This window comes from Coloeus monedula (genome assembly GCF_965178545.1).
Source record: "Coloeus monedula genome assembly, chromosome: 2".
Lineage (NCBI taxonomy): Eukaryota > Metazoa > Chordata > Aves > Passeriformes > Corvidae > Coloeus > Coloeus monedula.
The window spans coordinates 119,567,753-119,585,917 of NC_138782.1; the positions used below are offsets into that span (position 1 = coordinate 119,567,753).

Genomic DNA, 18,165 nt, shown 5'->3' on the forward strand with positions numbered 1-18,165 from the left:
AGCAGTGCCAGCACAGGGGACGGGCACTGCCCTGGCCCTGCTGCCACCCCAGAGCTGGCACAGCCCCGGGGCCAGTGGCCTCTTGCACACCTGGGCTCCTGTCCAGCCACTGGCACAGCATCCCAATGAAAACTTCTCCAGCACCATTAAGCCATGAAACCCTCTCTGCCAGCGCTGCACCTTGTGCTGCACGGCTTCCCCAGGCTCGGGAGCTCCTCAGGGTCCCTTCAAGAGCAGCCAGAGGATGGTTCCCTCTCTGCCCCTGCCAGCCTGGGACAGCAGGAGCACACGCCTGCCTCGCCCCCAGCCAGCAGGAACGAGCACACTGCAGACTGAAACCATCTGGACTCCTGACTCCATGGCACGAGTGACCCAGCCAGGGCTGGAGAAGGCTGTGGATCATCCTGCATGAAGCTCCTCTGCTCCTGCTCTAACCTCTCCAGGGACACCAGCTCCTCTCCAAGGACAGGCTCCTTCCCTGGGACACCTTGCCTCCTCTACATCCCCCCAAATCCACTTGCTCTTCTCAAAATCGATGGCTGGAGAGCTTCTGCCAGGCACAGCTTAAAGACTGAGGCACAGCCAAGGACTGGCACAGGGTGCCCAGAGCAGCTGTGGCTGCCCCATCCCTGGCAGTGTCCAAGGCCAGGCTGGATGAGGCTTGGAGCACCCTGGGATAGTGGAAAGTGTCCCTGACCATGGCAGGGGGTGGAATGAGATGAGCTTTAGGGTCCCTTCCAACCCCACTTGTCAGTCTGACGAGGTAACCCAGCTCTGGAAGCTGCAAAGGGCACAGCACACCAAGCCCCAATGCCTAAATCAAGGCTGGAATACGTGACCCAGTACCCGAGATTTGTGCTGCATCAGCCACTTCTGCAAGGCTAAAATAGCCAAGAACAAAGCTCCCCAAGGAAACAAGACACGCAGGAAGCAAGGAAGGCAGCAGGGCAGAGACACGAGTGGGGCAGAGATGGTACTCTTAGTGAACCCACCCACTCCTGTCAAAGTCCCTACTGACTCAGTAAAACCACAGGCTCTGGGGCAAAGTTACTCCTGTCCTGGGGACACAGCTCCATCAGAGCCCTGCTCCCACATTCCAGCCCTGTGCCCCCAAACCAAGGCCAGGGAACACCCCACCAGTGCCTAACTGGGGACAGCGAGCAGCCAACGCTTTTTGTGCTGCCTGGGACCTTCCTCCTCCCCCCTGGTGCCTTTCGGGGCTCTGCTGCCAGGTTTAACTGCAGCAGCGTTTCTGTCAGAGGTGTCTTCAGGAAATAACCTGGGAGCAGTTTTGGTCCCTGCCACACAATCCAGAAGGGTGTTGCAGGTGGAGACCCCGCTGTCCCTGCACAGGTGCTGAGAGGGACGGCAGCAACCCCACCAATCCCTCCAGCACAACGGGAAACAGGCTGAACATCCAACAGTCTCCCTCTTGGAGCAAAAGAATTGTCTTTGCAGGAGCCAAACCAGTCCCTTTGGGAGGCCTGGCTCACAGCTGAGTGTTTTGATTACCTTTCTCCAGCACCCACACAAACCCACGGTTGTTCACTGCCTTTCTGAACACGTGGACGTTTTCCTGACGAACCCCCACACAGCCAGCCTTCCACGGGGAATCTTGGGCACCCTCACACATCGCTCCAAGTCGCTCTCCCAAGTCCGTTTCTCTCCACTTCACCAGGGTGCAAGAGGAGTGTGAGCAAGGCCTGGCCACCCTGGCCCCCATGGATGGCTCCAGGAGGAGCTTTGCTCCCTGAAGGCCTCAGACTTGTCCTGATTGTCCCACACTCTTAAATGACACCCCATGAGCCACCCTGGGAGGACAACTGGAACGTGGGCCCACATGATGGGTCCCACAACAAGAGCAAAGCAAAGAAGGTCAGGTGAAGCCTTTTTACTTCACTCTTGTTGTGGGAGAAGAAAAAAATATGGAAAACACAGGATCCAGCACTCCCCCATGTTAAGGATGTCGCCTACTTTGGCCCAAAATCAGCCCCCAGGGATTTAAATGCCACAGCAGAGCCTGTTGGCATTTCCAGAGCTTCCTTTCAAGGTTCCCAGTGCTTTGAACAAGACACAGCTTGGCATGAGAAGACGGGAAGGACGTGGGTTCCATGGGTGTGACTGCACAGAGCAGCCATGGGGCAGGAGCACCACAGTCCTAAGCTCCGTGTGGGCAGTTCCTGGGCTGGCCCTGCTCCCAGGGTACTCACAGCCCCTTCTGCAGTCCCTTCACGGGGGGGACAGCCCCAGAGCTCACTGTCTGTGTGGACAGGTCACCACAGCCTCCCTGGACCACAGCCCAGACGAGGAGAAGCCCCCAGTCAGACCCCGACCATCCCAGCAAGAGAGGGTCTCACGTCGCACACGGTCCCACCTTCACCACACTGGTCCTCACTGCACCCAGAGCCCCCAAAATCCCGGGTCTCACTCACTGCAAGCCCTCTGCCACAAACCCCCGGGTCTCACTGCAGCCCCCCAAACCTCGGGTCTCACTGCAGCCATCCCCCCAAACCCTCTGCTTCCCTGCAACCACCCCCAAACCCGGGTCTCGCTGCAGAGCTCCCCCTACCCTGAAACTCCAATGCCTCACTATAGCCTCGCCCCAAAACCCAGGTTTCCCTGCAGCACCCCCTCCCCAAACTCCAGGTTTCCCTGCAGTCCCCCCACCCACATCCCAGGTGTCACTGCAGCACCAACGCCCCCGGCCCCAAACCCCCCTGTGTGTCACTGCAAACCCACCAAACCCTGGGGCTCACCGCACCTCCCACCCTCTCCAAACCCGGGTTTCAGGTCTCACTGCAGCCCCCCGCAAAACCCCGCATATCACTGCAAACCCCCCTCCCCCAAAACCCCAGGTCTCACTGCAGACCCTCCCAAAGCCCGGGTCTCCCTACAATTCCCCTTCCAATCTCGGCTTTCACTGTGGTCCCTCCCTCCACCCCAAACCCCGGCACTCCCTCTACATCCCTTCCCCACACCCCGGCTCTTCCTACAGCTCCTACCAAGATCCCACGCCAGCCCCCACCCTCCGCTGGAGACCCCCCCCTCCATGCACCCCAACGCCCCCCCAGCCTCCCCCACAGGCCCGGCGGCCCCTCCGCGCCCCCCTCACAGCGCCAGGCCCCGAGCCCGGCCCCCGTCAGCGCCGCTACCTTGTACTTGCTGAAGCCAGCGAGCTGCTCGGGGCTCACGTACTCCATGGTGGCGCTCCCAGGGCTCCTGCTGCCGCCGTTCCCGGCGCTGCTCCCGCTGTTCCCGGTGCCGTTCCCGGTGTTGCCGGTGCCGCTCCCGCTGCCGCTGCATCGGCCCACCCGGCGTGGCCGTGACGTCACCGCACCCCGCCCCGCCGCGATGGCGCCGCCTGGCGGCCGGGAGGGCCCCGCGCAGGGGGGGAGCGGGAAAACCCGGAAAAAAGATCCCAAAAGATCCCAAAAGATCCGTCCAGCCCTGCCCTGGGGCAGCGTGGAGCCATTCTCCGTGTCCCGGCACGCCAGCCCTGCTAGGAAGTCCCTCTCCGTCTCTCTTGGATCTCCTTCAGGTACCAGAAAGGGCTCAAAGGTATCCCTGTACCCTTCTTGTCTTCCGGTGTCCTCATGGATTCTGTGTGGGACGAGACCGTAAAGATCATCTCGTTCCACCCCCTGCCATGGCCAGGGACACCTTCCCCTATCACAGGTTGCTCCAAAACCTGTCCAGCCTGGCCTTGGACACTTCCAGGGATGAGGCAGCGACAGCTTCTCTGGACAACCTGTGCCAGTGCATCATCACCCTCCCAGGGAACAATTCCTTCCCAATATCCCGTCCAGCCCTGCCCTCTGGCACTGGGAAGCCATTTCCTCTTATCCTGGCCCTCCAGCCCTTGGCCCAAACTCCTCTCCAGCTCTCCAGGAGCCCCTTTAGGCCCTGGAAGGGGCTCTGAGCTCTCCCTGGATCTTTCTCTTCTCCAGGCTCTCCCAGCCTGGCTCCAGAGCAGAGGGAGGGAGAAGAAGGGGAGGACGAAGAGAGCAAAGGGGGGAAGGGAAGGTAAGAGCAAAGTTCGTGCTCTCAGACCTCCCCATCTGCCCTTCCATCCCGGCTCCTCCCAGCCTGGCACCCCAGCCCTGTCCCCCTCCTTCCCCAGCCCCTCTTCCCCAGCGTGTGCAGCAGACAGCCCCCACTGTACAGCTCCTGCTCCGCTTTACAGTCGCACCCCAACACCATCAGCTCTCCTCGGAGCCAGGCAGGGTGTCAGAGACCAGAAAAGGTTGATTTCTGGAGACATTTTGGGATGCAGGTGTGTGGGGAGGTGGGGCAGGTCGGGCCTTGCTTTGCCAGGCAGTGCCCTGCTCTTCCACCACACCCCCCAGACCAGCCCTAGAGCATCCCAGCCTGGCAGAGCTGTCCAGCACTGGCACACCAGAGGCTGCCCCAGTCCTCCCTAACCCAGCTCCTGAGTCACCGAGTGACCAGAAGTCCCACATAGGGGGAGGGTCCACGGAGGCCCTGGAGTTTAGAAGGCTGACCACAAGGTGACCACGTGTCTGACCCTGCTTGCTCGTGGAGTCTACACTGGAATCCAGCAGTTGGTAGCTGTATGTGTGTTTTTCTGTATCTTTTTTGTCTTTCTCTCTTTCTTCTCCTTCTAATTCTCTTTTCATGGAACATTTTGGGTAAGGTAACATCAAAGAGCTTTAAAGGTTGCTAGGTTAAATGGGGTAGGTTAATGCTATTTATATGTGTTTTATGTTGAATTGCATGTTGAGTTAAATCCTTTGCCAAAATTCCTTGATTTTCTATCATTTGCCACCAAAGTTCTGTGTAATTTTGACATCTTGAGAATATGTGGTTGGTATTTCTCCTGTGTGCCAACCCTGAGTAAAGGAACCTCAGTTGAGCCCCTTGCATTTGAACACCCCGGGCTGTTATGCAGGGTCACTGCACCCTTCGTCACAACGGGTGCAGACTGGGAGAGCTGCTGCATCCCGGTGTCACTGGAAGGCACAGAATCCATGAATGCTTGAGGTTGGGAAAGACCTTTAAGCTGTTTGTGCTCCCCACAGCAGGGCCTGCAATTTAGGAGATGCCAGATGATCCCACTGAGGGAGGCTTTGGCCAAGGAGTCCTGGCAGAGACTGGGCAAGGTGCAGAGAGCCATCTGGCTGTACTGGAGAGGGAGCTGGCACAGGTGAGAGTAGCAAGTGAGGGACCCTGAACCCAGCCCAGGCCTGAGGCCATCCCCACTTGCTGCACTGGGTCCCTCCCAGTCAGCCCAGTTGTGGCACTGGATCCCCCCGACTCACTCCAGCAGCTGCACTGGGACATTCCCCACTCAGCCCAGGAGGTGATGCCATGGCCAGGGGCACCTCCACTCCCAGTCTGGCTCCAGGAACCGGCCCAAATCCCCTCCCAGCCCAGCTGTCCCCAGGCCCTGGCACTCAGCCCTTGCAGCACACGCTCACCCAGCCCAGCTCTGGCTCCTGTCACTGGCTCCGGGTCTGCTTGGCCAGGGCTGGGCTTGGCAGAGTTTGGGCCCGTTCCCCTTTTGTCCCGCAGGTTCCCAGCTGAGCAGCTCCAGAGCACAGAACCACGCTGGATCAACCTTCCCAGCCCTCCGTGCGAGTGACAGGCCAGGCTTGGTTCCCAGTGCTGCCTCCCTTGGCACCTGCCACTCCCACTGCTTTCCCTGGATGTTGCTGTGGTTTGGGGCTTCCTGCCCTCTCTGCTGTCCCTGCAGACAGTGAAGCCACTCCTGGAGCAGAGACCCTGAATGGAGCAGAGCCTCTGCTGCCACACACCCTCCCCCAGTGCCACCCTGCTGTCCCCTGCCTGTCTGCCCCACACAGAGCTCCAGTCACACCCAGCTGTGGCTCCCCTGAACACAAAGGAGGCACAGAGCAGCACGGTCCAAATCAACTCCTTTATTAGCAGAGCCTGCAGGGGATGAGGCTGAAGCAGCCCTTCAGCAGCTCTCCGGGAGGGCTTGGCCCTCGCATTGCCAGCGGCATTGCAGCACCTGCACAGCCAAACTGCCCCCATGTCCCTGGGGCAGTGCCAGATGGTGCCACCTTCTCCAGGGCACGGCTCTGGTGCCACCAGCCTGCCTGGACAGCACCAGCACTGCCCTGAGGGCCGCTGCGGAAGGTGCTGGCAGATGGGATTCTCCCCATGGGGCATTCCAAAGGCTTTTGCTCAGCAGCGAGGCCAAGGGCAGGAGCAGCTCCTGCCGGGGCTGAGGGCTGGAGGGAAGGGCAGCAGCTCCAGGCAGCTGAGCAGGAGTGGCTGCCCTGGACAGAGAGGGAGCACCTCCGAGCCAGGGAGTGGAAGCACTGCCTGAGCCATGGGGCTGTCGTGTCCCTGCTTTCCTGAGCCCAGAGACACAACAGCTCCTGCTGGGAGAACGGCCTCAGCTGATGCAGGAGGCTGCAATGAGGGAGGCAGGGATGATGCCCAAAAGCCAAGCAGCCCAGCTTGCAGCCAGCGTGGAGCTGCCCTCAGGCCTCACAGCCCTTTCTCCAGGAAGGACACCTCCTTGCTGCAGGAAAATTGCCTTTGGGACACTGTCCCTTCTTGTCTCACAGCAGCGGATCCAAGGGGGGTTTTGAGTGCTGCCTTGCCCTTGCCCTGGCCCTTGGGATCAGCCTTGGCCACGAGGCCGATGGGCCCAGGGAAGGGGTTTGGTTTAGCTCTAGGACAATGCAGAGGAAAGTGTTTATGGCAGGAAGGCAAGAGCATTCTGGCTTTATCATGAAGCGAGGGAGTTGCTGAGTGATGGCTGCAGTAACACACCTTATTTCACCAAATTTGGGAGCAATTAGATACCATTGGCTGCGTATGGCTTGAGAGTGTCATTGTTGTAACTGCATTTTGTGGAGAGCCTGGTACAAAGTTCTTCTAAACTGCAAAGCCGTTGTGGTTCTTCCTTCCCACGGACGTGGCCTAACGCTTGTCCAGCTCAGACAGTGCTTCCTGCTTGGTAACTCTCTGCCACGCCTCAGGGATTTCTCCTTTGCCCTGAAATTTCCCATTGTACAAAGCTTCCAGCTGTGTCCTGAAATGAGACACAAACCATTTCCAGTACGCCTGCATGGATGGATCAGGAAGAATGTTCCAAGTGGAAACAGGAGGTCCAGCAGTACGGTATGTCTTGTAAGGGAACCATGGGCCATCACCAAATCTGAATTGGCAATCACTTGCAACAAGGCTGGAACAAATATCAATGACCAGGTGGTCCGTCTCATGCCACATGGCTCCCGTCAAAGCTTGTGGGCGATGGAAGACCAGCTGATGGTCTCCATCGTGATTCCGCATGGTGTTTGTGCAAACAGCCCCACAAAAGGGACACTGCTCCCAGCACCCCGAGAAATGCTCTGCCAGGATGGTGTGAGGCTGCCTTGCAAACGAGCTCATATCGGCATCAGCAAATTCTTTCCTGAGCCTGTCCCTCAGATCATCCAGAGCTTCTGCCATGACACTGCTCAGGAACTCAATGTCCGTGACCTCCTGGTGCTCAATGCCCTTCAGGTCACTTCTGGGCAAGTTGATCACCTCTGTCAGTTCCCTGCAAAATGCATCCAGCCAAAGAGAGACTTTGTCCTCTCTGTCTTTTCTGTCTTTGACAATCTGGGTTGATAAAGAAACAGCTTTCAGGATGTTTCCATAGAGAAGATTAAGGGAGGAATCTAAAAACTTTTCCAGCCTCCTGTTCCCATCTAAACAGTAACTCCTAACTCGTGTCTCAGTGTAACTCTGACAAAACTGTTTTGGAAACCTAAGGTACTCCCTGAAATACCCGAAATATTCTTGTTCTGCCAGGTATCTCAGGATGGAGACCTCCAGATTGGCTCTGTTGCCCTGGAAATCTGGGAATTTGCCCTGCATGTCCTCAGCAATGGCTTTAGCCGTCCTCTCATAGACCGCCCGGTGAAGAGCTGGTTCAATCTTGTCACAAAGGAAAACAGCAAAAGTTGTGATAGAAGTGGCTCCTTGGCAGGAAATCTGGAAACACTGGAAGAAATTCTCTCTCTTGCTGCTCAGGTACACGACTGGGTCATTTGCCTTTTGGAACGCTTCATGCATGACTTTAAACCTTTCTGCTGCCATTCTGCACAGATACAGAGACAAATCTATGCTGTACTCCCTGTTAAAAGTACATTTTGCATTGCTGGGCACGGAGTTCACACCTTCCTGTACTTCATTGAGTATTTCATGAATAAAATTTCGACTGTAATCCCGTTTCTCCTGTTCCTTCTTATCAATGTTTGCTCTCACACACACTATGATGTTGTCTGTGATGTGCTGCAAGTTGATCGCATCAGCGTTGGAAATGCTCCTGGGATCTTGGAAGAAGCCCCAATACTTTTTCTTCATGACGTGTTTCTCCGTGTCAAAAGAAAATCCTCTGCCTTTGGGAGATGACCTGATCCGGTCATGGAGTCCTGGCTCCTTAAAGTGCTCTAGAAGGACATCTTCGATTTCTGCATTGATATCCACAGGTTCCTGAGGACGAGCAGCACGGGCGACTTCGGCAATCCACTTGTTCCAGACAGAGGTAAAGCTGTCCTTCAGTTCTCTCTCACTGAGGCTCTTCCCTTTCAGAGTCACAGCCAACTCCCTACTCCTCCTCAGGAGCTCATCTTCATACTGCACCTTCCTTGCATCCAGTTTACTCTGCTCCTTCTGTAGCTCAATAAGATTCTCACATTTCTTTTTCGTTTCAAGAAGAAGAGCCTCTTTTAGTTCTTTCAGCTTCAGTTCTGTGCTTGATTTCCACTGGACCAGTGTCTCACGGTCTTTGTCCTCCCTGAAATACTTTTCCACTTCTTTCTCAATGGCATCACTTGCCTCTTGCACCTGCCCTTCAAGGTGTTCTCTGGTGACGTTCCGCAAGTCCCCATTCCGAATTTTGTTGTCCAGTCTCATCTGCATGTCTAAGACGTGACTCCTCAGCCTCCAGGTCCACTGACTAAAGGCGCTTTCCAGTTTCCTGTATGCGGCAATCTCCAGGGAATTCTTGAAGCTGAAAACAAAGTTTTCATTCAGCAACGCATTCCAGAGGTCACGAATACGAACTTTCAGACTCGAGAGCCTCAAAATGCTGCGCTGCGACTGCTTCTGGGCAGCCTGGAGGATTTTGCTCTTTAGTTGCTGGACATTCTGGCTGTAGGTGGGGTTGGGTGGTGCCATTGGGGGGTTTCCTTCCCACAGGTGAGCAAAGTAGTGAATGTGGGTGTTCACATCAAAGCCGATGACGTCGCTGAAGGAGGAGATGTCACAGAATTCCTGCTGGGCAGCTACCACAGTCATTTCATCCAGCTTTTCCTGCAAACGCCTTTGTCCTTCCATGTTCTGCTCCTTGGCAGTTGCTTCTCCCACGTTTTGGTGGACAAAGAGGCAGCTTGGGGAAAGATTGACTTTCTTCATCCTCAGGAAAGCCTGCACGGCGATCTGGAGAACATCTTGCATTTCTGATGGATTTTCTCCAAAGATATTGATCACAGTCAAGTTGCCAATGCCAATGACAAAGGTGGCCAGCTCATTGTCGTGGTTCAGGGAGTGTTTATTGGCCATCTCAATGGCACGAAGTCCCTCTGTGTCCACCACCAGCACAAAATCAAAGCCCAAGTCTTGCTGCAGCTCCTCGCCCACTGGGATGAGCTGCATAAAGGCTCCGCGGGTGCATCTCCCCGCGCTGACGTTGAACTGCAGACCAAACATGGCATTCAGCAGGGTGGACTTGCCTGTGCTCTGGATGCCGAGCACAGAGAGCACAAACACTCGTTTGTCCCCCAGCCTCTCAATTAAGCTGTCAAAGATTGCTCCCACCCAGCGCAAGGGCAGGTAAGATGCATCCCCATCCATCAGCTCCACGGGATACCCCAAAACCATCAGATCTGCTGCAATCTCTGGCAGTTTGACAAAATTGTAATTCTTTGTCTTCATTAACTGCAGAGCTTCATAAATCTGCCCCACCTCTCTCAAGAGATGCTCCAGGCCAATGGATGAATCGTTGATTTCATCAGAGAGGGCATTCAACTGACTCTGCAGCTGAGCTTCCATGCTGGGTTTTTTTTTGCTTTTTTTTCTTGCCAGGACTTCAGACCATAACTCGTGATAGTCTCTCCTCAGTTCTTCAAGGCGACCGCAGGACAGCTCATCCATAAAGACCTTCATCCAGTGCAGGAAGTATTTCTTGGTATCTGCTGGCTGGGCCTGGAGAAAGCCAAGGAATGATTTCATCAGTGGGTTAAGGGGGAAAGCTTGTTCAAGTTGCTTTCTTCTTAGTGCTTTCTTCTCATATTCGATTTGGCTGCGATGATGCTCAATGCTCTTGTTCCTCTTCTCCTGCAAGCGAGTGAGCTCTTTGTCCTTTTTGCACCACTGGTACCACAGTTTTCCTTGAAGGGGCAGGAGCTGGGATTTGATCTCAGACAGCTTCTCTTTCTTCAGAAGCTCCACCAGCTCCTTTGCCTTTGCTTTGGCTGTCACACACGCAGGCTGAACTGCATCCACTATGAATCCATGCTGGTGAGCTTTATCCAGGCATGCATCCAGGCTGAAACGTGGATTAGATCCTTCCAGGAGATTCCCAATTGTCTTGGTCAGCTGGACCATGAGTTCTGCTTCGTTTCTGTTCTTGATCCCTATTGTTATGTTTTTGCTGGCTTGTCCAGCTGCAACATTCTCTTTTTCCGTGAGAAGACAAACCAAAGGCCTTTGTGACTGCCACAGGCCCTGCAAAAGCTTTTTCCCCCTGTTGTCCATGTGCTCTGAATCAGATACGAGAGCCACGTTGACAGCAGATATCTCCTGCAGGAACTGCAGCTGTGCTCCGTGAGCCCTGGCATCTCCATGCAGGTTACAGAAAGCCACGCAGCACTCAAAGGTGTCATCAGGGCTTCCGCGGGGGCAGTACCAGGTGATCTCCACCACCCCTTCCATCAGCAAACGCTCTCTGGTGCTGCCTCTGCAGTGGCGGTGGAAGAAAGTGTCGTGTTTGCGTTTGCTCAGCAGAGCGTTCAGGAGCTGAGACTTGGAAGAGGAGGCCGAGCTGCCAATGCGGATGAAGGACACAATGGGTGTCTGTGCCTGAAAGATGAGTTTGTTGTTGTAACTCTTTGTTCTGGCCTCCTTTCCTGACTTGTCTGCCTCTTTCCAGCTCCTCTGGATTTGGCTGAGGGCGTAGAGCGGGAACTCGATGTGTGAAGTGCACGGGTTGGGCACCAGCAGAGGCAGCGCCAGTTGGCAGAACGCCAGCTTGGTTGCAAGGGACTGTCTCAGGAAGTCATCAGCACAATGGAAAATGGCCATCTGCAGGTCCATGGGGTGCACACGGCTGTCCCTGCTTCCAGGTTCAGGGACTGCTTCTGTGAGGTTGTCAAGAAAGTTTTCAAAGGAGTCTGAAGGTTCGTCCTCTTGCTCTGTCATTTGTGGCACAGGTGCAAGTCCTGTATTGTTCTCGTCCCAGCAAGTCAGGTACCTCACCTGGTAATCCACTGTGAGCAGCTTTTGCAAGAAGTAAAATGGCAGTTCCTTGTCCTTGCTGGGCTGGCTGTCCCGCAGAGATGTCTTGCAGATGGTGCGGAAATCTCCCATCCCCATTTTTCTTGGATAGTGACTTTTGAGTCCAAGGCGCTTGAGCAACTGGAGGAACTCCTGGTTTGCAATGGCTTCATTTGCTTGGGATTCGCTGCCATCTGACTTGGACTGGGACTGACTGGGGGACTCAGGTGTTGGAAAAGTCTCTTCCATGTCTCTGAGTATATTCTCCACCCTCTGTTCATCCCATTTCTCATCCAAACACCCTCTGATCAAGGAATGCAAGTCCTGTTCCAGCCTCTCCCAGTCTTCGCCTCCACTGTGCTTTTGGAGGAGATGCTTGATCCGTGTGGACCACAAGCCTTGCATGTGATCTTCCATGAAAACTAAACACTCCTTCTTCTGCTCAGGGGACAGCTCTTGACTTTCGGGTGTCACAGTCAGACCCGTCAGCAGAAGGGAGGCCTCAGCTCTGTCGGCATCCTGCTCCTTCAGGTTCACGTACTCCTCATGTGCCGCTTCCATTTCCTTGGCCATGTACTGAATTTCTGGGTGTCCAAGGAGGTGTGGAAAAGTGCTGCTTTCCACGTCGTACCCTGTGCTGGTCACAATCAAGAGCACCAACAGTTCCATGTCCTTCTCAGCCCGTTCCTGGAGAGACTGGAGCAAGGAATAAATGGCGAGGCTGCTGGTCAGGGTGGCTTCTATCTTTGCTTCATGAACAGCAGAAGCAGAGCTTCCTGGTGCATAGGTGACAGCATGGATGTGCTCCCTCATTTGCTGCAGTGTTTTGATGAGCTCTTCCAGCTCAGAGACTTTGGGAGGTCTGGGAAGCTGCTGCTCAGTCTGGAAGATCCATTGCATGATGAAGGAAGCCTCAGGGAAGTCCTTGACAGAGTAGATATGAGGATCCAGGAGGCTCCTCAACATTACCTTGATCGAGGTGGTGTTTTCTGGAGGTGACTCCTGGCAACTACGCACGGTGTTCACCAGGAAGTCCTGCAGGGCTTTGTCCGACAGGCACACATTGATCCACACACTGGGGTTCTTGGTTTTTGCATGCAGACCCTCTTTTAGCTCCATCAGCATGAGCAGCTTCCTTTCATCCACCGTCACCTCCCAGGCCTTCACAGTGGCCATGAAATCTCTGGCCTCTTGCACTGCACTGTCCAGTTCCTCTCCAAAAATGGTGCCAATGCTCTGATTTGTCAGTGCTTTGTACGCAGCCCTGAGGGCTCTGCTCATCTGAGTGACGGACTTAAAATCCCTGCTGTGATTGCACCGGATAACATCCCACACTGGGATCAGCTCAAAGCCGCGGTCAATAACGCACCACGTTGTGTTATCAGACACGAGCCCCGTTTTCCACTGAGGAAGAGAAGCTGTGTCTGGTGGGCCCCCTGTGTTGACCACGTAGAGCTGAATCGCTGTGTGGGAACTCTCTCCGGCTTTTCCCTGGATGGAAGCCTTGGAGCTGGATTTGGAAACATCCAGGGCCCCTCCTACACTGGCCCCGAAGCCACTCCAGCTGGCCCTGACAAAGTTGTTCAGAGCTTCAGAGGTTTGTTGCTTCATCTCTTCCCGCTGCTCGGCTCGGAATCCTTCTGTAGACGCCTTCCACCAGAATATCCCCCCAAAGTGGAGGGGACCCTGGTTTATGTGGGACCCAAACCTGTTGAAGAAGCTCTCACACATCTTCAGCAGGGTGGGGCTGTCTTCTTCCTCAGTGAAGCTCAAAAGCTGCTCCATGTCTTGCAGCTCCTGCAGAGCCACATCCGAGAGGCGAAGCTGATGCCTTTGGAAGTAGCAGGAGGCCAGAGGGATGTACTGGTACTTGGTGGTGCAAAAGTAGCTCTGCTCAGAGTGGGACTGGTGGATGTTCCGTGACTGTGAGGAGCTGCTGTGATCTACACCCGATTCCAGACAAGCCCCCCAGAATGCGGCTTTGGCAGAAACGCTGATGCTGAACCCCAGCTGCTCCATGGACTTGGTGAAATTGGATTCTGCCGCAGAGGAGGAGAACTCCTTCCTCTCAAGCAGTGATCCTTGCTCCGGACCGGAGAGCTGGAATCCCTCAGGAACCCTGAGGAGCTGCTCTCGCTTTGCCAGCACATCTTCAGGTCTGCTGGTTCTGTAGATGCCCTGCAGGGCCAGTCCCCCTGACGCGCGGCTCAGCACCTCCGTGTCGGGGATGTGCTCCGTCCTGCCTGCTGACAGCTCCTGCTGCTCCAGCTGCTTGTGGATACTCTCCAGCGTATCCGCCAAGGGCTTCTTTGGCGATGGCCAGAACTCTTTTGGAATTTCCATGGCTTTCCACAGGGTCTCTGCTTTCTCCCTCAGAGCATCCTGGCTGCGGCTCTTGAGCATTTCTGTCAGATCATTTAGGGCTTGTTTGGCCACTTCTTGTCTCTGCTTTGTCTTCTCCAAGTGCTCCTTCTGCGCCTCTTCAGTGGTTGTTTTGTCATCTTTTATTTTCAGGAGTTTCTGGAGTGCCTTTTTCTCCCAGGGGTGCCGTGCTGCACACTCCAGCTTGAGGTAGTCTTTATATTCCAGATGTTGCAGGGCTTCTCTGCACTCAATTCCCAGGACCTGTGACACCTTGGGCACCCAGTATCCAGCATCCAGTCCTTCCTTCTGAAATGCCTTTGCCAGCTGTGCCTTGGCATCCCCCTCTTGCGTGTCCTCCTGCGAAGCCATGGCTGTGGAGGAAGAAAAGAGACTGTCCCTAAGCTGTGTTGTCAGAGGCCCCAGCCTCCTGGCAGAGGCTCTGCAGCAGCTGCGGCCCTGGGGATTGCTCCCACCCGGCTGCTGGAGCCCAGCCTGCGATGGCACAAGAGCCAGGGCCTCCTTCCCAGCACACTGGATGTGCCTGTTGCTTTCCTGTTGGCAGGATCAACCCTGAAGCTGAGTGTGTATCCCACAGACAACACAGACAGACACAGACACACAGACACAGACAGACACAGACACACAGACACACACAGACACAGACACACAGACACAGAGACACAGACACTGACACACAGACACACACACAGACACACACACAGAGTCACTCGGCCACACACCCTGCCCTGGGCAAGGTGCTGCCTTCACCATCACCCCCATCCTCCCAGCAGGACTCCTCAATTCACAAGTGCAGACAGCCGGGGACATTCCTGGCTCCCTCGAGCACTGGCACAGCCCCTCTGCCCATCCAACAGCCCTGCCTGCATCCTGCACCCTCTGCCCAGCCCCACGGCTGCCCTGCTCGCTGGCTGGCCCAGCCTGCTGCTCCCAGCACCCGCAGGCAGCGCTCACACACTCCCCCCACGGGCACCCCACGCTCCCCAGACACGCTGTCCCCACGCCCGGCACGGCCACACGGGCTCTGACCTGTGCTCCTGCTGCAGCTGCCGGCGCGCAGCCCCTCCCTCACCCCACACTCGCCTGTTCCCAGGAGCTGCTTCCTGGCACACTCAGGGGCCCAGTGCAGTGCAGGGGGAAAATCTACAACTTCAGGCTGCTCAGGGGTGAGTTACAGAGGGCCCCGGGAAACAGTTCTGGAAGATGCTGGCGTCCTGTCTTGGGGATGGTTCTTATCCCATAGCCAGTTTGGCTGTGGTTTTGTTTCATGTCTGGAGTTGTCACTGTCCGTCCCTCCCCCCACCCAATATCACAATGGGTGAAGGGTGGCCTGGGATTCTGCGGGGTGTTGGGCGCCAGGGGCTGCTCTTCCTTCCAGTAGGGGCAATCAACACAGCGGCCATGCGGCGCAGTGGGTCTGACCTGAGATCCTGCTGCCCTATGGGTTTTTTATTTTTTTCCCCTCTTGGCTTTTTCTTGCTTCAGCACTGTGACCAGGGCTGGCCAGTTTGCTTCTCTGCTCCTCTGCTACTTGGGAGCCCAGAGCCAGTGTGTGCTGTGCCGAGACCCGGGAGCACTGCCCACCCCCACCAGGCCGTTTCCCTGGCACAGCAGCCTGACCTCAGGACCAGCCCTGGCCAGTGAGCTGTGCAAAGGAGCAATTCCCCGCCCAGCCCTCACTGTTTCTGCCACTGCTTTGGGGTTTTTTGCTACACTTCGATTCAGGGCCCCCAGTCTGCTCACCTCTGCTCTTCCTGCCCACCACTCTGGGGTTCCTGCTACGGTCCAGCTCACCACCCAGAGTGGTACCGAGACCGGGTGCTCCCTGTGGGTTGTGCAGGGGAAGCCATCTCTTCTCTCCCCTCTCCCCTGAGCCGCCATTGCCGTGTGGAGAGGCAGCTGAGCTCGCGCCACAGCGCCCCCTGCAGGCGTGGAGGAACCATCGCCCCTGCCCTGCCCAGCCGGGAGCCACCAGCGCCCCTGCCGGCCGTGAGCGGAACTGCAGCCATGGCCGGGAGCCACCAGCGCCCCTGCCGGCCGTGAGCGGAACTGCAGCCATGGCCTGGCACCACCAGCGCCCCTGCCGGCCGTGAGCGGAACTGCAGCCATGGCCTGGCACCACCATCACCCCTGCCGGCCGTGAGCGGAACTGCAGCCATGGCCGGGAGCCACCAGGGCCCCTGCCGGCCGTGAGCGGAACTGCAGCCATGGCCTGGCACCACCAGCGCCCCTGCCGGCCGTGAGCGGAACTGCAGCCATGGCCTGGCACCACCATCACCCCTGCCGGCCGTGAGCGGAACTGCAGCCATGGCCGGGAGCCACCAGGGCCCCTGCCGGCCGTGAGCGGAACTGCAGCCATGGCCTGGCACCACCAGCGCCCCTGCCGGCCGTGTGTGGAACTGCAGCCATGGCCCGGCCTGGAGCCACCATCGCCCCTGCCGGCCGTGAGCAGAACCTCAGCCATGGCCTGGTGCCACCAGCGCCCCTGCCGGCCGTGAGCGGAACTGCACCAGAGGGGCGGTCACCTGATGGGTGAGACAAGGCTGTGATTGGGTTTCTGGATTTTTGTTGCTGCTGCTGCTGTTGTTTGTTTGTCTTGGTATATAGGTATAGTCTAGGAAATACCTGTTGTTCCTTTTCCCATATCTCTGCCAGAAAGCCCCGTAATTTCAAAGTTAGAATAATTTGGAGAGAAGAGGGTCATATTCTCATTTCCAGGAAGGTTCCCGCCTTCCTTGGCAGACACCTGTGTTTTAAACCACTACAGGTTCATCAGTGCTGGTCACTTTTTATTGAAATATCCCATAAAGACAAGGCAGTCATTGGTCACAGGCACGATGGGCTCAGGACAGGAAACTCCTGCTCATCACCCTAAATTTCCAACAAATTAACCCATGGAGCTGATCAATGACAACCAGTTAATCTGAGCTTTTTGGATTTCAGTAAAGCTTTTGATCCTGCCTCTCCCAGGATCCTGGTGTGTCCCTTCCAACTCAGGCCATTCCATCATTCCATGATTCTCACCCTAACAGAGCTGCTGCCCTCCCTGCCTTTAAACCTTTGGGGGTTTTGACACTGTCACACAAGCCTGAGAATTGTCCCAGTCTCCATTCACTTGGATATTGGAGAGATTTATTCCATGCACAAAACCTTCCTGACATTCAGCTTCTGTCCCACCAAGGCCACGAGACTCTTACCAGCACAGGTATCGATGCGAGGGGCTTGGACTCAGGTACAGATCTGAGGGCTCCTGCACCCTCCCAGAGCCTTCAGGTGCAGCTTTCCCCCGGGATCCATGGAGATTTGAGCTAACTGTGCAAGGGCTGTGGGCTCTGATTCCCCTCACCCACCTCACAGCAGATGCTCCCGTTGCTCCAAGCCTTGGTTTCCCAGTGGACACCGGCAGCCAAGGGCCCCAGCTCAGGGGACACAGCACAGCAGCAGTGGCAGGCCTGGGACACACAGCAGGGTGAGGAGAAGAAGATGGGAACCACCTTGAGAAGTCAGGAGGAAGAGCACCGGCAAGGAAAGGCTCAAAATCCTAAAGGAGAAGAGCAGAGAGACAGGAGAAGGCAACCCATGAGCATGGAGGATTCATTCCAGGGAGCCCTGGAGGCCAACCCTTCTCCTCCACTGGGGATTGCCCAGGCAGCAAAGACTCCTCAGGGCCCTTTTGGGGAGCTGCCACGAGCAGGGTTTCACCTGGGACGTGCATCCCTGTTCCCCCACCAGAAGGAAGCTGGACATGCTGGAAAGGCAATGCCAGGCACAGACACAAGAGGGGAAGAGAATGGATTGAGAGCAGCCCTGAGGAGAAGGACTTGGGGGTGCTGATGGGTGAGAGGCTGTCCAGGGAACATCTGTGCTCTCAGGGCAGGAGACAAGGTGTGCAGGGGGCAGAGGCCAGGGAACAGCACTGACAGTGGGGCAGCCCCGTCCCACCACTGCCCACATCCCACAGCTGCTGCTGGGGGGAAGCTCAGGCCCCCGGAGAGGGGGAGAAGCAGCGCTGGGCTTGGATCCCAGCAGGCACTGAGCCCCCACCAGCAGCTCGTGTGCTCCCACCAGCAGGACCGGGACAGGACGGGGAAAGCAGAAGCAGGAGAAGTCACTGGCTCGAGATAAGGGCAGTTCAGAAGCAGAGGAAAGGTGGGTGTGCTGGCAGAGCACAGGAGGGACTTTGGGCACCAGTTGTTTGGGCACATGTCCAGCTGCTCCTCGGGCAGCAGAGCCTCAGTTCGGGACGGCTGCTCGGGAAGGGAACTGCTGGCTCAGAGCCACTGCTGTAGCTTGTTCACTCGGGAT

The 18,165-nt window shown here is 56.4% G+C and overlaps 2 protein-coding genes across 4 annotated transcripts in view; both read right to left on the minus strand.

Annotated features, from left to right (window-relative positions):
- SELENOI (selenoprotein I) overlaps positions 1-3,291 on the minus strand; it is a gene marked incomplete at its 3' end in the record, with an annotated part of 28,099 nt that extends 24,808 nt beyond the window's left edge. For all 3 annotated transcript variants that reach the window (XR_014227339.1, XM_082302533.1, XM_082302534.1), the window contains exon 1: positions 3,153-3,291. Coding sequence is in view for 2 of the 3 variants with exons in the window: in XM_082302533.1 (XP_082158659.1) it covers positions 3,153-3,200 (48 nt within the window). The remainder of the gene's footprint in view (positions 1-3,152) is intronic.
- A 3,286-nt stretch (positions 3,292-6,577) lies between these two features.
- LOC309570030 (interferon-induced very large GTPase 1-like) lies at positions 6,578-14,211 on the minus strand (the record flags this gene model as incomplete). The annotated part of the gene is made up of 1 exon (XM_082276593.1): positions 6,578-14,211. The coding sequence occupies one exon, from the start codon at positions 14,209-14,211 to the stop codon at positions 6,916-6,918; it is 7,296 nt and encodes a 2,431-aa protein (XP_082132719.1). The 3' UTR covers positions 6,578-6,915.
- Between the last annotated feature and the right edge of the window lie 3,954 nt (positions 14,212-18,165).